Here is a 15,377-nt window from a genome sequence, read left to right as displayed (position 1 = left end):
CTGGAATCTGTGTTCGAGTCCCACAGCGCCGTGGCCCTCACATGACCTCTGGCACACGCGCACACAGGCGCGTGGTGGCTCAGGGTCAGAGGGAGGGCAGGACGCACACAGACGCCCCACAATCACACTCATTTCTGTCAATTTAGGTCGATTACGAGGACAGAATAAGAGAGTCTTTGAGAAGCCTGAGGTCCGCCTTCAACATGCAGATGCACCACGAAGCCGCCAGATGTACGCCCAGCAGAGAAGCAGCGCTTCTGTGTCTGCGGCCACGACACTGGTCAACCCGTCCGACAGAGGACACAGAACGCTCCATGTCCTGTCCCACTACTGAGAAGAACCTTAAACACATCTGCTGTGTTCGGTATTTTTAGATCTCGCCTCAAGTTCTTGTCGGTTCAGAACCAAGCTGACCTTTCCTTTTGGTATCGTGTCCATCGCACTTTTAGTGACACAGTTAAAACAAAATAGCAGCAGCGAGATTACAAACCAAATGATTTGTCTGTTTACTGAAATCTATTAAACAGTGAATTCAAATCATTAAAGTGGGCGTGGCCTGGCATCTGACCATATGATACCATAAATACTGCAGTATTTATGGTATCATATGTTCTGGAGTTTTGGGGTAAAAACGGCAAGCATGGTGAGTTAATCTGGTTTTAAAAAGGAATAGTTTGCACCATGTGTCATGCTTAGTTATCATGTTACAACATATGTCACATGTCATAGAATCCAATGGATGTCGACATTGTTTGACCTTTACTTTGGAGACCAAACATTCAACACAGTCAGAACTATTCCATTTGTTAATCGTATTAGTTCAACCAATAATTTGCACTGCTTTTTACCAAAACTGGAGCAACTTTAACTTTTGACCCCTGTACAAACTGAAACTGACCTTTGTCACCATTCTTGCTGTTTTTACCCCATAACTCCAGAACATTCAGTCACAGATAGTCCAAACTATACCTTTCTGGAATCTTTGTGACCAGATACATAATGAGGTATCACTTTCAATATGACTGGAACATTTGTTAATTTTGACCCCTGTGCAATTCTTCAATTGACCCCTACTTGGCCCCTATTGAAAATTCAAATGGGTCAAGTTATTTTTCTACAATATGTACCAAAAGGTATACACAGTCAAATTTTGGTGCTTGTAACCGGATTTCAACTATTCTTACAGTTACCTGCTGTACTATTATGTTATTGTTTTGATGATTGCACACAGTGAAGAGGCAGCATGGGGGGCTCGGCGGGCAGCACGGGGGCTCACAGCAAGAAGGTCTAGGGTTCGAGCCTGCTCACGCCCAGTTCCTTTCTATGTGGAGTTTGCATGTTCTCCCCGTGTTTTATTTAGGGTCTGCTCCTTTCTTTGCCCCTGACCAAAGCAGCATCTCTACATCTGGAGTTGGTCTCCGGGCGCCAGACTCTGGCTGCCCACTCCTCCTAGTGGTTGGACTGTATCTAACTGTAGTTAGGATGGTTTAATGCAGAGGACAAATTTTTTTTCTATATATTCATGGAGGCGCAATCAAAATAAAAGTCATTTTTATCTTCATCAAAGCTCATTTTGATCTAATTTATTCAAAAGCAAAGTGTCACAAAGTCAGCACGTTGTTTGACTGTCGATCTGAACATGCACTACAGTCCACCGTATAGTTCTTCTCATTAATCATCATCATTATTATTATGATTATGATTATTATGCTTGCACTGGTGTTTATCTCCCGCTATGTAGAGAAGCTTTCCTATACTTCATTTTACTTGGTTAATTTTCTTGTTTGATTTATTCAAATACGAGGTCTGTTAGAAAAGTATCCGACCTTTTTATTTTTTTCAAAAACCTGATGGATTTGAATCACGTGTGCTTGCATGAGCCAACCTTGTACCTTCGTGCGCATGCATGATTTTTTTCACGCCTGTCGGTTGCGTCATTTGCTTGTAAGCAGCCTTTGTGTGAGGATGGGTGGAGTCTCTCGTCGTTTTTTCTTTGCAAGGAAAATGGTGGAACGACTGGAGCAGCACGACTGCATCAAATTTTGTCAGAAACTGGGTGACAGCCAGGTGGAAACCATTCGGATTATTCAGACGGCTTTCGGTGACGATCCTCTGGGCATCACACAGATTAAGGAGCAGTACAACCGGTGTAAAGATGGCCGCACAACGGTGGAGAGCGAGCCGCGCTCCGGGCGGCATCAACACGCGGAAATGACCGGATCATTTCCAAAGTGAACGCTGTGGTGATGTGGAACTGTCGTGTGATTATCCGAGAAATTGCGGAAGAGGTGGAAATCAGCACTTTTTCGGCACATTCCACTGTGACAGAAGATTTTGCCATGAAAAGAGTGGCGGCGAAATTCATCGGCACAAAGCTGACGGCGCAGCAACAGCGCCTCCGTGTTGAAGCCTCACAGGACATGTTGTAACATGCCCAGCTCGTCAACCATTCGGACGATTCAGACGGCTTTCGGTGGCTTTTCAGTCGTGTGACTATCCGAGAAATTGTGGACAAGCTGGACATGTCAGGAGCTAACGGTCTGGAGCCAGAACCAATTCGGACCCAAGGACCCCGCCGACACCCCCCAGGTGGCCGCGACAAACCGAGTCTGTGAAAGAAGGAATCATTATGTGAGTCCACACTCAACACACAGAGAGAACGCTCAAAGGTGCACAAACAGCAAACACTTCCTGGCTTAATTACTAATCAGCTTCCCACCCTGCAGGCATGGAACACCCAGTTCACAAAACTCCACTGCAGTGGAAGCTGATTGCACGACCAACATACAGCTCAATATAATAAGGTGTGAGGGACACCACATTTACTGACTGTATAAATGTTAGTCACAAAATCTAACGTACCTCAGGAAGTGTGCTGACGAGCGTGAGACCTCACCCCCTCCTCTTTCACAGACCATGCATCAAACCTGGACGTTCTCTGCATCCACTGATGATGAGATGGCTCCCGAGACGACGATCTCACCCGTCTGGTCACAAGGTCGAGTCTCTGGCAAATACACACTGTGTACTCCAGTCTTAAATGCCACCATGTTCCAATCCATGAAGATGCACCACAGCTGTGAGTCTTGACGAGCCGCAGGTGATCAGCCTCAGGTGATCAGGGTGAGGTCCTGATAAACTCAGCTACACAGCCACTCAGTCCCAAATGCAAGCCACCTGGAAGGAAAAACAAAAGACAGGACAAAAGACAGAAACAAAAAGGCAGCCAGGCCCCCCCAGCCATACAACACTCGTATGTCCTTGACACGAGAAGAAGCTTTCTCACTGAGCCCTGAAAAAGGGAATTTTATGTGCATTACATGTAACATTGTACAAGTGCAAAGTGAGATGACAGCAAAGCCCCTTGTAAGTTTGGAGCCTTGTAGCTAACTGCGTTCACTTCAAAAAAGAAATAACAAAAAATATACTCGATTTACAGTGGACAAAAATAATTTCCCATTTGCAGGCGAGAGGAGCTTTCATTAATACCTTCTAGACTGTCTTGGTTTGAAAAACTCAAAAATGTAAACTGGATAATTATGCACGTTATCTGCCGCTTTAGCTAATCTACACCATTTATTTCACTGATATAAGAACACAGTTTCCTGCCAAGTTCTTGAGGACATTATTTTCAAAAGAACCCAATCATGAATTCAGTAAAAAAAGCTGTGGTTGGTGTGTACGATGTATTTATCTACTTTTACTCACCCTTCAAAAACATGACTTATACATTAGGTGGCTTTCCTCTTCTAAGCCGTGGGTCAACTACTGAGTTATTTTGGATATCTGAAATACTCCGACTATTTTTAGGCCATGACATGTGTTTCATCTGTGTGAAGCTCACTGACTCAGCCATGTTGAATGACCTAAGGTTTGTTGTGGGAAGCTCACATCGTCACATTGGAAATTTTCAAACTGTGGCATACCACGCGGCTAGAAATTAGCATGTGTTTATGTCCCGCACAGAATGAGATGGAGAACCCAATCAGGACTTTTTGGCCTTCTAAAAGTGTCCAGCACTTCCAGAAGGGCACTGTACACTTACGGAATCAAACTGAAGCTCTAAGCTGATGTTTCAGATGTCTGGCGACCTTAACTGTTTGCAGAATGTTCACGTGACGTTCATCTAGTTAATGCGTCACAGAGATTTGGAACATTTCAAAATTTTCTTTGTGCACTTGCACGAAGCCGCGCACAGTTTACGACAAGCTTACAAGAGTTTACTTTCCTGCACGGCAGAATACGTGCAACTGCGCGGATCAAAGTCGTGCAAGTTTCAGGGTACCTATAGTTTAAACTTTCAACTTAATGCTAACGATGAACCCCAGTGGTCATTAAGAACAATAACATGATCACTTTAAATGAAAGAGATCGACAGACCAAAGTGATCAACAAACCAGTGACATGCCGCTGTTTCTGAAATGGGAACTGATCAGCTTTTTGTCTGTGAGGCCGTCCTTTAAACGGCCCAGTGTTCCTCTGAAGCTCTGACTGAAGCCAAAGGGGAAATCATCATCACATGTAGTCGACACCAGAGTCTAGATAGCAACTATTATTAGTCACAACAAACCGCTGAGCGTTTCCTTCTTCAAGCGGAGTCACAAACCCGAGTTCTTCCAGTGAAATTTACATGTTGCAATGTGAAAGTGACAGACTCTCACCACCACATTCTCACTTCTGATGTATTTACAGGTAAAAGTGAACATTTTAAATACTGGAGACTTATTACGGTACATATTACCTAAAAGCTTTACTTTAAAATTTCATTATTTACTGCCTACAGCTCAAAAAATAGATTATCTCATAGTTTTTTTTAAATACAGAAATGTGGAACTTCTGAGAAGTATGAAGTATGTTCCTTTATGCCCTCAGTTCACCGTGGCATGAAGGTGATCGGTCTGTGGCACTGCTGAGGTGTTCTGGAAGCCCAGGTTGCTTTTTGAGTGGCCTTCAGCTCCTTTGTATTGTTGGATCCAGTGTCTGTCATCTTCCTCTTGACAGTACCCCTTAGAGACTTTATGGGCAGAGGTGGGCAGTCCCGGCTTCAGTCCTATCACATATTTGTCCCATCCACCCACTGAACCAGTTGATTCTAGTAAGTTTACTCTTCAAGCAAGTAGATGAACTAATCGGTGAAATCACCTGTTTTAAGTGAGCAGGTAGGTAGAAGCAACACATGGGAGGACTTTTACTCTTTGAAGCCGGGATTATTGTCTATGGGGCCAATGAAGGACAGTATGGTCAGTAGTCTTGGTACCATGGGCAGGTGCCAAGTCCTGCTGCAAAAGGAAGTCAGCATCTCCATGAAGGTCATCAGCAGGTGGAAGCATGAAGTGCTCTAAGACCTCCTGGTAGACGGCTGCACTGACGCTGGACTTTATAAAACACGGCAGACCAACACCAGCAGACTACATGACACGCCACCCCAAATCATCAGGAACCGTGTAAACGTATGGGGTTATTCCACAGAGCACCGTTCCTTCCCGTTTAATCCCGGATAGCAAATTAGAGCACATTTTGAAGTACCGTATTAACTTCTTTACCCATCCTTGCCAATCCAGAACAAACTTGGTAAACATAGTAGTTACAGCCAACCAAGGTTGGGTAGGATTACTTTGAAAGAATACATGTGGATTACGTACATACATTTGGATTACTTGTAATCTGATTACTTTTGGATTACATTTCAACCTTGCAGCCAACATCAGCACCACATTTGAAATCAAAGGCAAATTCTCAAACTGTTCAAAAATTTCATCCCTATTTAAAAAAAATAATAACAATTCAGTGCTTCCGGGTGTGCGCAGTCTTAACAGGTTCAATCACATTCAAAGGTCTTTAAATGGTTTACTGAAACTTGTTTGATCGTGCACCATCTTTTTAAAAATTTGAAGCAGAAGCAGCATTTGTTGTGATACCAGCTCAGAGTGCAGCTGGCTAAGCCCCTTATTTTCATCTGAAAAGAGGACTAAGTTTTTCAATCAGCCTTGAATGACAATCTTCTCTGGGCTGCAGTCATGCCTGTTGCTTGTGCATCTTTTCCTACCACACTTTTGCTTTCCAGTCATTTTCCATGAACATGCATTGATCCAGGACTCTCTGAACAGCCAGTCCTTTCAGCAATGTGTTTTATGTGTGCTTTTGTAACAGCTTGCTCTTGCGTTGCGAATGCTGACTTCTCCCACTCGCGCTCCTTGGGAAGTGAACTCACGATCTCCTACATGGGAGGCAGACGCTTTGTCCAGTTGGCTAAAACCCAGGCTCTGGCCTGAGTGGCCAGAGCATTCTGTGGCTGCCGAAGGAGTGAGGCCTATTGACTACCACATGCACAGCAACTCCTGCTGGCCTCCATCAAACTTTTATCTCAGGCTATCCTCGAAAACATACTGCATGTATTTGGACAAAAAAAAAACAAAAACAAACAAAAAAAAAAAACAAAAAACAAAGTTATGTTTTTTAACTCAACACAGGTGTGCTGCTGTTCTGTTTTAGCTGCTGTCAACTTCACACTAACACAGCCAGAGGATGTGCACAGAGTCTGAAAGAAAGCAAACTGCAAATACTGTATTTTCCAGAGTATAAGTTGTGATTTTTTTTCCTTGTTTGGGAGGTACTTAACATTTCCCATAATCCCACTGCACTTCCCAGAATACACCGCGGCGCTAGCAGAGTTCCAACGTCTCACAGCACATGTAAACATTGGCGAGCGTGGATGTGGATGGCGTTGATCCAGCGAGATCACGGGTGATTGTGGTGATGATACGTTCTGCCAAGTTGAGAGGGTTATCTTAACTCTGAACCATCTGAACCAGAACTCTGCTGAAACTGACCTCCCGTGAGTCACAGACCGCAAGATGGTGCAAGATTAACAACTGCGAAACATCGAATAGCCCAGTGTGAAATCACGATTCGTGACCACAAATTTTCTTTACACTTGAAATGAGAAATGCACCATTAAACTGCCTTTTTATTTAAAAGATAAAGGAGAGAGGTGAAACCTTGCAAACACGGCTTGATTTCTTTCAGCATGTGTTTAAAACAGAGTCGGGTCAAGCTTAAAGCGTTTTTTAAACGAGCGATCATCCTGGAGTTACTATTTTGAGCTTCGGTCTCCAGATAAAATACAATTAGCAGTCGTGTTCACTTCAAGCAAATAAATGTCTTTATCAAACAGCAACGAGTGCTGTCTAATGACACAAAGAACACCACCGTAAAAACACGTGTCTGCGTGTGCGTGCAAACGAAGGAATGTTCATGTTTGTGTGTGCGTGCAAACGAAGGAATGTTCATGTTTGTGTGTGCGTGCAAACGAAGGAATGTTCATGTCTGCGTGTGTGCGCAATGGACGGATGACCACAATTTTGAATGAAGAGGGACTTTTTTTCTATTAGGAAGAAACCTTATTTGGACATATTTGAAAGTACAAAGGACAGCTCTTTTAACAAGAAAAACAAAATTAATGGTGAATTTATTTTTTAAATGTACTAAAAAAGGTTTAAATGACATTTAAATTACATTGTACATTCATCTCACATATCATCGTCTGGAGGCTGAAAGAAGTAGCTTGTGCTTTTAACAAAAACATTCATTAGGTCTTAGTTTCCATTGGTTAAAGCAGTGTTTTGTTGTATATATATATATATATATATATATGATACACCAGGTTTTCAAACGTTTCACTGGTGGTACATTCATCTCACATATGATCATCTATTTGGTGGCTGAAAGAAGCAGTTTACTCACATTTTGTGCCCTTATAGTGACACTGATTAGCTCGTTAGCTCTGCCCCTTTACACTTGTGTGTCTTATAAATTAAATCCATTTTGCTTCTTTTTGCATAAAGTGATAAATGTGACTTATACTCTGGAAAATACAGTATGTTTCTATGGCGGGTGTGCTGCGTTGCCACCGCGCTGTCAGACACAGTGAGATGACACAAACTGTTTTTTTCAACTCGGAAACTCGTGGGAGTCATTTCTGTTCTGTGTCCCTTAAAGTCTTGGACCAGCAGTGACTCACACTGATCCATTCTTGGTTCTGTATGAAAATACAACTATGCAATTAATTCAATTTCAAGGCATTTTTTTGTATTTGTCTTCCCCTCTTGAGAAGCACTGAGGGATCGCCGCCACACTTATCCCCAACAGATCGAGTGTTTGTTTGGACCGGATGTGCTGGCTGCTGGCGGAGGTCACGTGACACTGTCACGTCAGATAAACTGCTCGCGTGCATGCGTAGTATTTACTGGACAACCTAAAACAGAACGATGCCTTTTAGTCGACTGTGAGTTTGCTTCGTGTGCCGACAGCTGCATGTGAGAAAACTGCTGGATTTCCCACGAACGCTACAAAACAAACGTGAAGGTTTCAGCAGCGCAACCATTCACAAGTGTAGTGAAACATCTCACCGCTAAAGCACCATGCACAAACACACAACCTGTGTGTGTCTGTGTGTGTGTATGTATGTGTGTGTGGACTGATCAGTTGTTGCTGCAGTCGGGTCAGCCTCGTCTCAGCATGACGCACGCGGAGAGGAGTCGGGATGCTGAGCTCAGCCATCAACACGCCATTAAGATCCTTCACAGGATCAACAGGTTAAGTTTGCGCCGGCGAGCACAATCGATTTCTGGCCGCCATCTCTTCCATCTGCCCGCCGGTAATCTGTTGATTACATCACTATCAAAGGAATCAACACTATTTTAAACCCTCCCCAGCAATACAAGTGGCATCCTGCTGCGTCTGCCGCCGGGGGAAAATGTTACTAAAACACTAAAGTAATATAAGGTTCCTGCAGCCTTTTGGACGAAGAGCGATTCTGACCAAATATGAGGAAAGTGGCTTTAAAGATTCCAGGTCAATGAAAATCTTTGTGTAGGTACTGAGTCAGGAAAAGGATCCACAGACTCAAGGAAAATAAACTTATTGATCTGTTTTCTGCTCCAAGTTGAGTGTGCAAAATGTCATTTTTGGCCCTTTCAGGGCCCTTAGGATGATTCAAGAACAGCAAATGTTTTCTTCTGTAGGCAACAAACCAAAGAATCTTTGTGTAAAATTAGAGAAAAAGTTATTGAACAGTTTTTTCCTGCAATAAGTCAAACATTGTGAAAAATGGCATTGTTTTTTTTTATTTTTACCATCCATGGGGACCCGGGGAGCCAAAAGAGATTCAATCAGAAAGTCCAACTTGCCGTGACCAGACAGACCCACAAAGTTTGTACCAAATTTCAGAAAAATTATCAAAAAGTTTTTCAGAAACCCATCACACCGTGCACCTCACGTGAATCTTTATAGAATACACAGATCGAGAAAGACTGAATTTGGTGCATGACTGTGAGTGTGAGTTACGGCAGTGACAAAGTTTTGGACCGTGATCTACTTTTAATTCAATCACAAGTGTCCCAAAGTGCTCAGGTGTGAGCTTGACCCCGACTTTGGTCCGATATGAAAGTGATGGCAATGGAGAGTGTGCCAGTATCGCCGACCGAACGATCCCCTCTAAAAATTGGTCCACCCTGCCTTCACTGCTCATGCGTCATCAGCCGCGGTTCACTGATTATCACCTCCTTTCTGCTTCAAACTGCACTCCAGTCATCATCTGTCTCAGTGACAGATATCTGAAGCTTTTGTACAGCAATCATTTCCACAGAAATTCAGCATCATTTCATAAAAAGACGCGGAGCGATCAGAGCGCCAACGTCAATTCAGAGCATCAGCAGCGATTCACAGATTATCGCCTCGTTTCTGCTTAAAACTGACTTTAGGATGATTTAAGAGATTTTAATTTGTCATCTGATGGTTAATAATCACATTATTCCCTTTGACCGCTTCTCAGACGCATGCGCAGTGAAGGCAGGGCGGACCGATTTTTAGGGGGGACCGTTTGGTCAGCGACACCGGACATATGCACAGAGTCATAACCAGCATTCATTTGACAGAGTCATTCCAGTGGTACCCAAGGATCATCCGAAAAAATCCTGTTCCCAAAGATGCCCAGTTGTTACACTGGTTAGCATCAAACTCTCACAAACACACAGTGAGACAGGAAGCAGGAGGAGCACAAAGACTTGGACCTTTGTTGTCCAGCAAAGACATCAACATCATCAAAGACCTTTGTCCTCACGACTCCGTCAGCTCATCCCAGACGTCTCTCCTGAGAGGCCAAGGACCCACAGACATGAACGCTGCTGCCCAGATAACTTTAAAAAACTGAATTTGTCCTTTACCTTTCTTGTATTTATGACATCACAAAGGTCTGATGGGAAATACACCAGAATTCTGATGTGAGTGTGGTCCAGTTTTATTGGAGGAGCACAGACGCACTGGGCCAGCGGAGGAGAAAACAGGAGGCGTTTCTGTCTTCCTGCAGTCTAAACACTTCCATGCTCCGATACTGGAAAGACTCAACAGACCCACAGCTGCCGCGGCCCCGCGAGCGAGTGCGCCGAGACATTCTGTCACTGAATTCACATCTCCGGTTCTGAAAATGAAATGATGGGACAGGGTGAAAATGAGCTGAGCAGTAACCATGACAACCAGCACCTGCAAACCTCTTCATCTTCACCGTAGTTCTGCGTCCACCTGCTTGCTTCAATGTTTTAGACCAGACAAAAAAAAAAAAGAAGTCTTTCTGGAGATGCAGCAGAAACCGTCTGACAGTGATCAAAGCTACATTCCACACCGCGGCGAAAACAACGTCTGTGAAAACAACGCTGCAGCTCTACAAACATAAAGAAATAAATGAAGAGTCGAACATAAAATGAGTCCAGTCCCAAGGCTGCCTGGGAACAAGAACTGGGCTTGAATTTGGAAGATAACTGGTGGGACATTGCTCTTAAAAAAATTTATACAAGCTCAGCTTGTGCTCGTCTCACCCTTATACAGTTTAAAGTACTGTTCAGAGTCCATTATTCCAAAGCTCGACTCTCACAAATCTATTCCACTGTCACTGACAGTTGCGACAAATGTCAAGCTCCATTTTGCAATTTAATTCATATGTTTTACTCCTGTTCCTTGCTGTCTCACTTCTGGCAGAACTACTTTGATACCATGTCAAAAATATTTTCAAAGACCATAAAAATATCACCCCATGTCGCCATATTCGGGCTCCCAGAAGACCATACCAGGTTTACCTCTAACCAATTAGATATTTTAGCTTCACTTCTCTATTGGCAAGACGGCATCTTCTTCTTCACTGGAAGTCAACTAAAGCGCCCTCTAGTGCTCAGTGGCTCAATGACACCATGTCTTTTTTAAAGCTGGAGAAGATTAGATATTCAGTGAAAGGTAACTGATAAATTTTTATAACAAATGGCTTCCCTTTTTAACATTCTTTCGCTCTCTCAACTCTTTCTCTCATGATTGATGGACCCCCTCTCCTCCTCTCCCTCCCTGTTAAAAATATTTTTAGTATTCTCATAATTTCTTGTTTATTATTATTATTATTTTTTTTTTTTTTTTTTTTTTTTTACTTCGCTTGTTTTGCCTTTTCATGTTCCGGTTCCTGTTCAAACAGAAAACCTTAGGAGGCAGATTATCATATGCATTATTTTTCATTCAATGTGATGCACAGTATTTCTACTATACTGATTGTGCTTATTGACAGCTGCATTGCAGATGTGATCTGATCATTATAATTTCGACATCAATTCCTGTGCCTTACCTCCTAATAAAAAAAAAAATATTAAAAAACAAACAAACAAACAAACAAACAAACAAAAAAAAAAAAAAGCAAGAACTGAATCACAGGTTCCCGGACAGTCGCCTCTGCGCTTCTTCTCGCTGGCTTTATTTCTTCCACAGCTTACAGTCATTTTGACACTGTGATCCAACTTTTAACTTTGTGTTCATCCATTATTGTCTGCAAAATCGCTCTTTTGTGTGCTCATATTCTGTGTAAATGCTTGTTTTGAGTGCCAGTCAGAGCGTGCCTCATCTGATCCATTTTAACAAGATGTTAAATCTATGATACTTTTACAGCTGCTTATAAAGAAGGAAGGAACATGCAACTGTTTTACAATATAAACATTACAAATACTTACCTCTTAGGCTGTTCCAAATATGTTCTCCACCTCAGTGTACCAGAGAGTAGAAAAGAGCTCCAAATGAAAGAGTCCTCTGTGATTCCAGAAGTGATTAGAGGTGTTTTCAACATCCAAACTGACAGAAAATGATTAATCCACTACAAAATAATGATTTTATATCCAGTGCACAAAGCAGGTGGAATTGTAGTGCGCAAGAGGGCTGAGCCAAAGTAGCCTGTGCTGTCCTCATAGCTGCCAGGCGCTCGGATAATGGGCTTGTAACAGCCTCGTCCTCACTACAAACATGCCTCTAAAATCCTCATTTGTCCTCGTAGTAACTCGTACACAAACTGTCCCACACTGTTGTTGCTAAATTTTGAACTTCTTGAAATTAGCGCCACGCTCAGAGATGAGCCTCGTTAGCTGAATATTGTGCCTCTAAGAGCCACTATTCTCCCACGATAGTTGAATAACTGGACTCATACCAAAAAACAAAACAAAAAAAACATGCTACGTGGCTCATTATTCATCCTTCATTATTTGGTGGGACCAGAGCTTTACAGGATCATGACACCTGCAAGAAAACATGTCTGAAGCCACCAGTGTGAAAGAACATAGATGCTGTTGTTGTTCTTGTTGCACATTGGCAGAGGAACGCGCTCTGCTGGTGCCTGAGTGCCTGCACAGTTATTTTGATTGTTGTGATGTTGCTGTGCGCTGCAGACCACAAGTGCACAACTGAAACACAGACAGTGGGTGCAACAGACAGTGGGTGCAACAGACCGCAGGTGCGCGGGTGACACACAGATTGCAGGTGGGTGACCGTGGGTGCACAAGTTAAATGCAGACAGTGAGTGCACAGGTGAAACAGACCGGGGGTTCACAGGTGACATGCAGACTGTGGGGGCACAGGTGACATGGAGACAGGGGGTGCACAGGTGACATGCAGACAAGAGGTGCACAGGTGAAACAGACCGGGGGTGCACAGATGACATGCAGACTGTGGGGGCACAGGTGACATGGAGACAGGGGGTGCACAGGTGAAACAGACCGGGGGTGCACAGGTGACATGCAGACTGTGGGGGCACAGGTGACATGGAGACAGGGGGTGCACAGGTGACATGCAGACAGGAGGTAAACAGGTGACATGCAGACAGGAGGTAAACAGGTGAAACGGACCGGGGGTGCACAGGTGACATGCAGACTGTGGGGGCACAGGTGACATGCAGACTGTGGGGGCACAGGTGACATGGAGACAGGGGGTGCACAGGTGACATACAGACTGTGGGGGCACAGGTGACATGGAGACAGGGGGAGCACAGGTGACATGGAGACAGGGGGGGCACAGGTGACATGGAGACAGGGGGGGCACAGGTGAAACAGACCGGGGTTGACAGGTGACATGGAGACTGTGGGTGCACAGGTGAAACTGACAGGGGGAGCACAGGTGACATGGAGACAGGGGGGGCACAGGTGACATGCAGACAGGGGGTGCACAGGTGAAACAGACCGAGGTTGACAGGTGACATGCTGACTGTGGGTGCACAGGTGAAACAGACCGAGGTTGACAGGTGACATGCTGACTGTGGGTGCACAGGTGAAACAGACCGAGGTTGACAGGTGACATGCTGACTGTGGGTGCACAGGTGAAACAGACCGGGGTTGACAGGTGACATGGAGACTGTGGGTGCACAGGTGAAACTGACAGGGAGTGCACAGGTGACATGCAGACAGGGGGTGCACAGGTGAAACAGACCGAGGTTGACAGGTGACATGCTGACTGTGGGTGCACAGGTGACATGGAGACAGGGGTTGACGGGTGACATATAGATTGTGGGTGCACAGGTGACATGGAGACAGGGGGTGCATAGGTGAAACAGACTGAGGTGCACACATGAAGACGGGGGTACACAGGTGAAACAGACTGGGAGTGCACAGGTGACATGCAGACTGCACCTCTAACAGAAGCTTCAGGTGTTTGGGAAAGTGAGTTCTACATCTTAAAGCCATTCACACGCATGCGCACAGACACAGACACACACACACACACACACACACACACACACACACACACACACATTTGTTTTGGTAAATTGCACGAGCGGACGCGCACTCACGCACGGAGGTGTTAGAGGAAGGCACACTAACCGTTGTCTTGATGGGGACGAACAGCACCGGTCGGTCCGCAGATCCGTTCTTTGCGTCCTGCAGCGTCCCGACCTGGAACCCTTTGGACTTGACCCAGAACTTGAATTTGGCGTTGATGTGGTTGGTGCTCTTCTCGTGCACGAACACCGCGCTGCTGTTCTCCTCGTCCCCCTGGATCAGGGTCTGCAGGATTTTGTTGTACTTCCGCCGGGTGACGGTTTTGGTCTTTCCGGAGTCCCCGTACGTCCGCAGGCACCAGTCCTGAAATTCACTGAACATCTCCGGACCTCCGGGCGCCGGAGCCGCGCCGCTGCGGGCGCCGGGACTCCTGCGCTGGTTCTGGTTCTCGTGGGAGGAGGAGGTCACCGCGTCCACGGCGCCGTGGGCTCTTCTCGTGGTCATCATGAAACACTTTGAATCAAAGCCCCACTTGTTGTCTGGAGGCAGAATCCGGTTCGATTTGGGTTCCTCTCGGACAAACAGCAGACAGGAAATCAACCCGAAGCTGTTCAAAAAACACAAAAAAAAACACCCCAACTCCACACGCAGTCGGAGAGATTCAAGTTTAGTATTTAAACGGACCGTTCGGACCTCCTGCTTCCTCCTCAGCGGAGCCACAGAGGAGGTGCGCGCGGAGGAGACTCGCGGCTGCGCTTTGGTGCCATTTGTAGAACAATGAAGCTGGAGAACACGCACGGAGATCAGACACACCTGTTAGCCGCGTGGGTCGGCGGCCTGTCCCGTGGGGACGTCGCTCCCCTCCTCTTCCTCCTCCTCAGACGGAGATGGAGCCTGTCTCCTCCTCTCACGCGCAGCCCCATCAAAGCGGAGCGGGAGGAGCGCGCGCGCGCGGCGCGAACAGACGGAACACCTGTTTGAGTGTCGTCTGTCCTCCGACTTGTCCGGGTCCGGAGGGACACGCGTGGCCCAAAACAACCACAGAGCAGGAAGTGCAGCGCCGCACGCGCGCGCAGCCTTCCAAGAATAAATAAACTAAGTAGGAAAAGCTTGATTCAGCTTCAAATCAACGTCCATGAAAAAGAGCACGCGTACAAAACGAAGAGAGCACTCAGAGCGCACGTGCCTGCGCCACGGTGTCAGCCAATCAGGAAGCAGACACGAATCTCACTTTAACCGTTTCAGTGTTGGGGGCAAATATATGTTAAAAAAATTTAAAAACAGAGAGCCAATAATAAAAAAAATATAATA

At 45.2% G+C, this 15,377-nt stretch overlaps 1 protein-coding gene across 2 annotated transcripts in view; it reads right to left on the bottom strand.

Moving 5' to 3' along the window:
* LOC117511786 (nucleolar protein 4-like) overlaps positions 1-15,061 on the bottom strand; it is a 418,634-nt gene extending 403,573 nt beyond the window's left edge. Inside the window, exon 1 of one of the 2 annotated variants that reach the window (XM_034171682.1) lies at positions 14,169-15,061. In XM_034171682.1, the coding sequence (XP_034027573.1) occupies positions 14,169-14,573 (405 nt within the window). In that variant the 5' untranslated portion in view covers positions 14,574-15,061. The remainder of the gene's footprint in view (positions 1-14,168) is intronic. The other variant, XM_034171681.1, reaches the window with a different exon arrangement.
* Between the last annotated feature and the right edge of the window lie 316 nt (positions 15,062-15,377).

This window comes from Thalassophryne amazonica, chromosome 6, assembly GCF_902500255.1.
Source record: "Thalassophryne amazonica chromosome 6, fThaAma1.1, whole genome shotgun sequence".
Lineage (NCBI taxonomy): Eukaryota > Metazoa > Chordata > Actinopteri > Batrachoidiformes > Batrachoididae > Thalassophryne > Thalassophryne amazonica.
The sequence above is the reverse complement of the archived record's forward strand: the minus strand, read 5'-3'. Positions and strand labels throughout refer to the sequence as shown.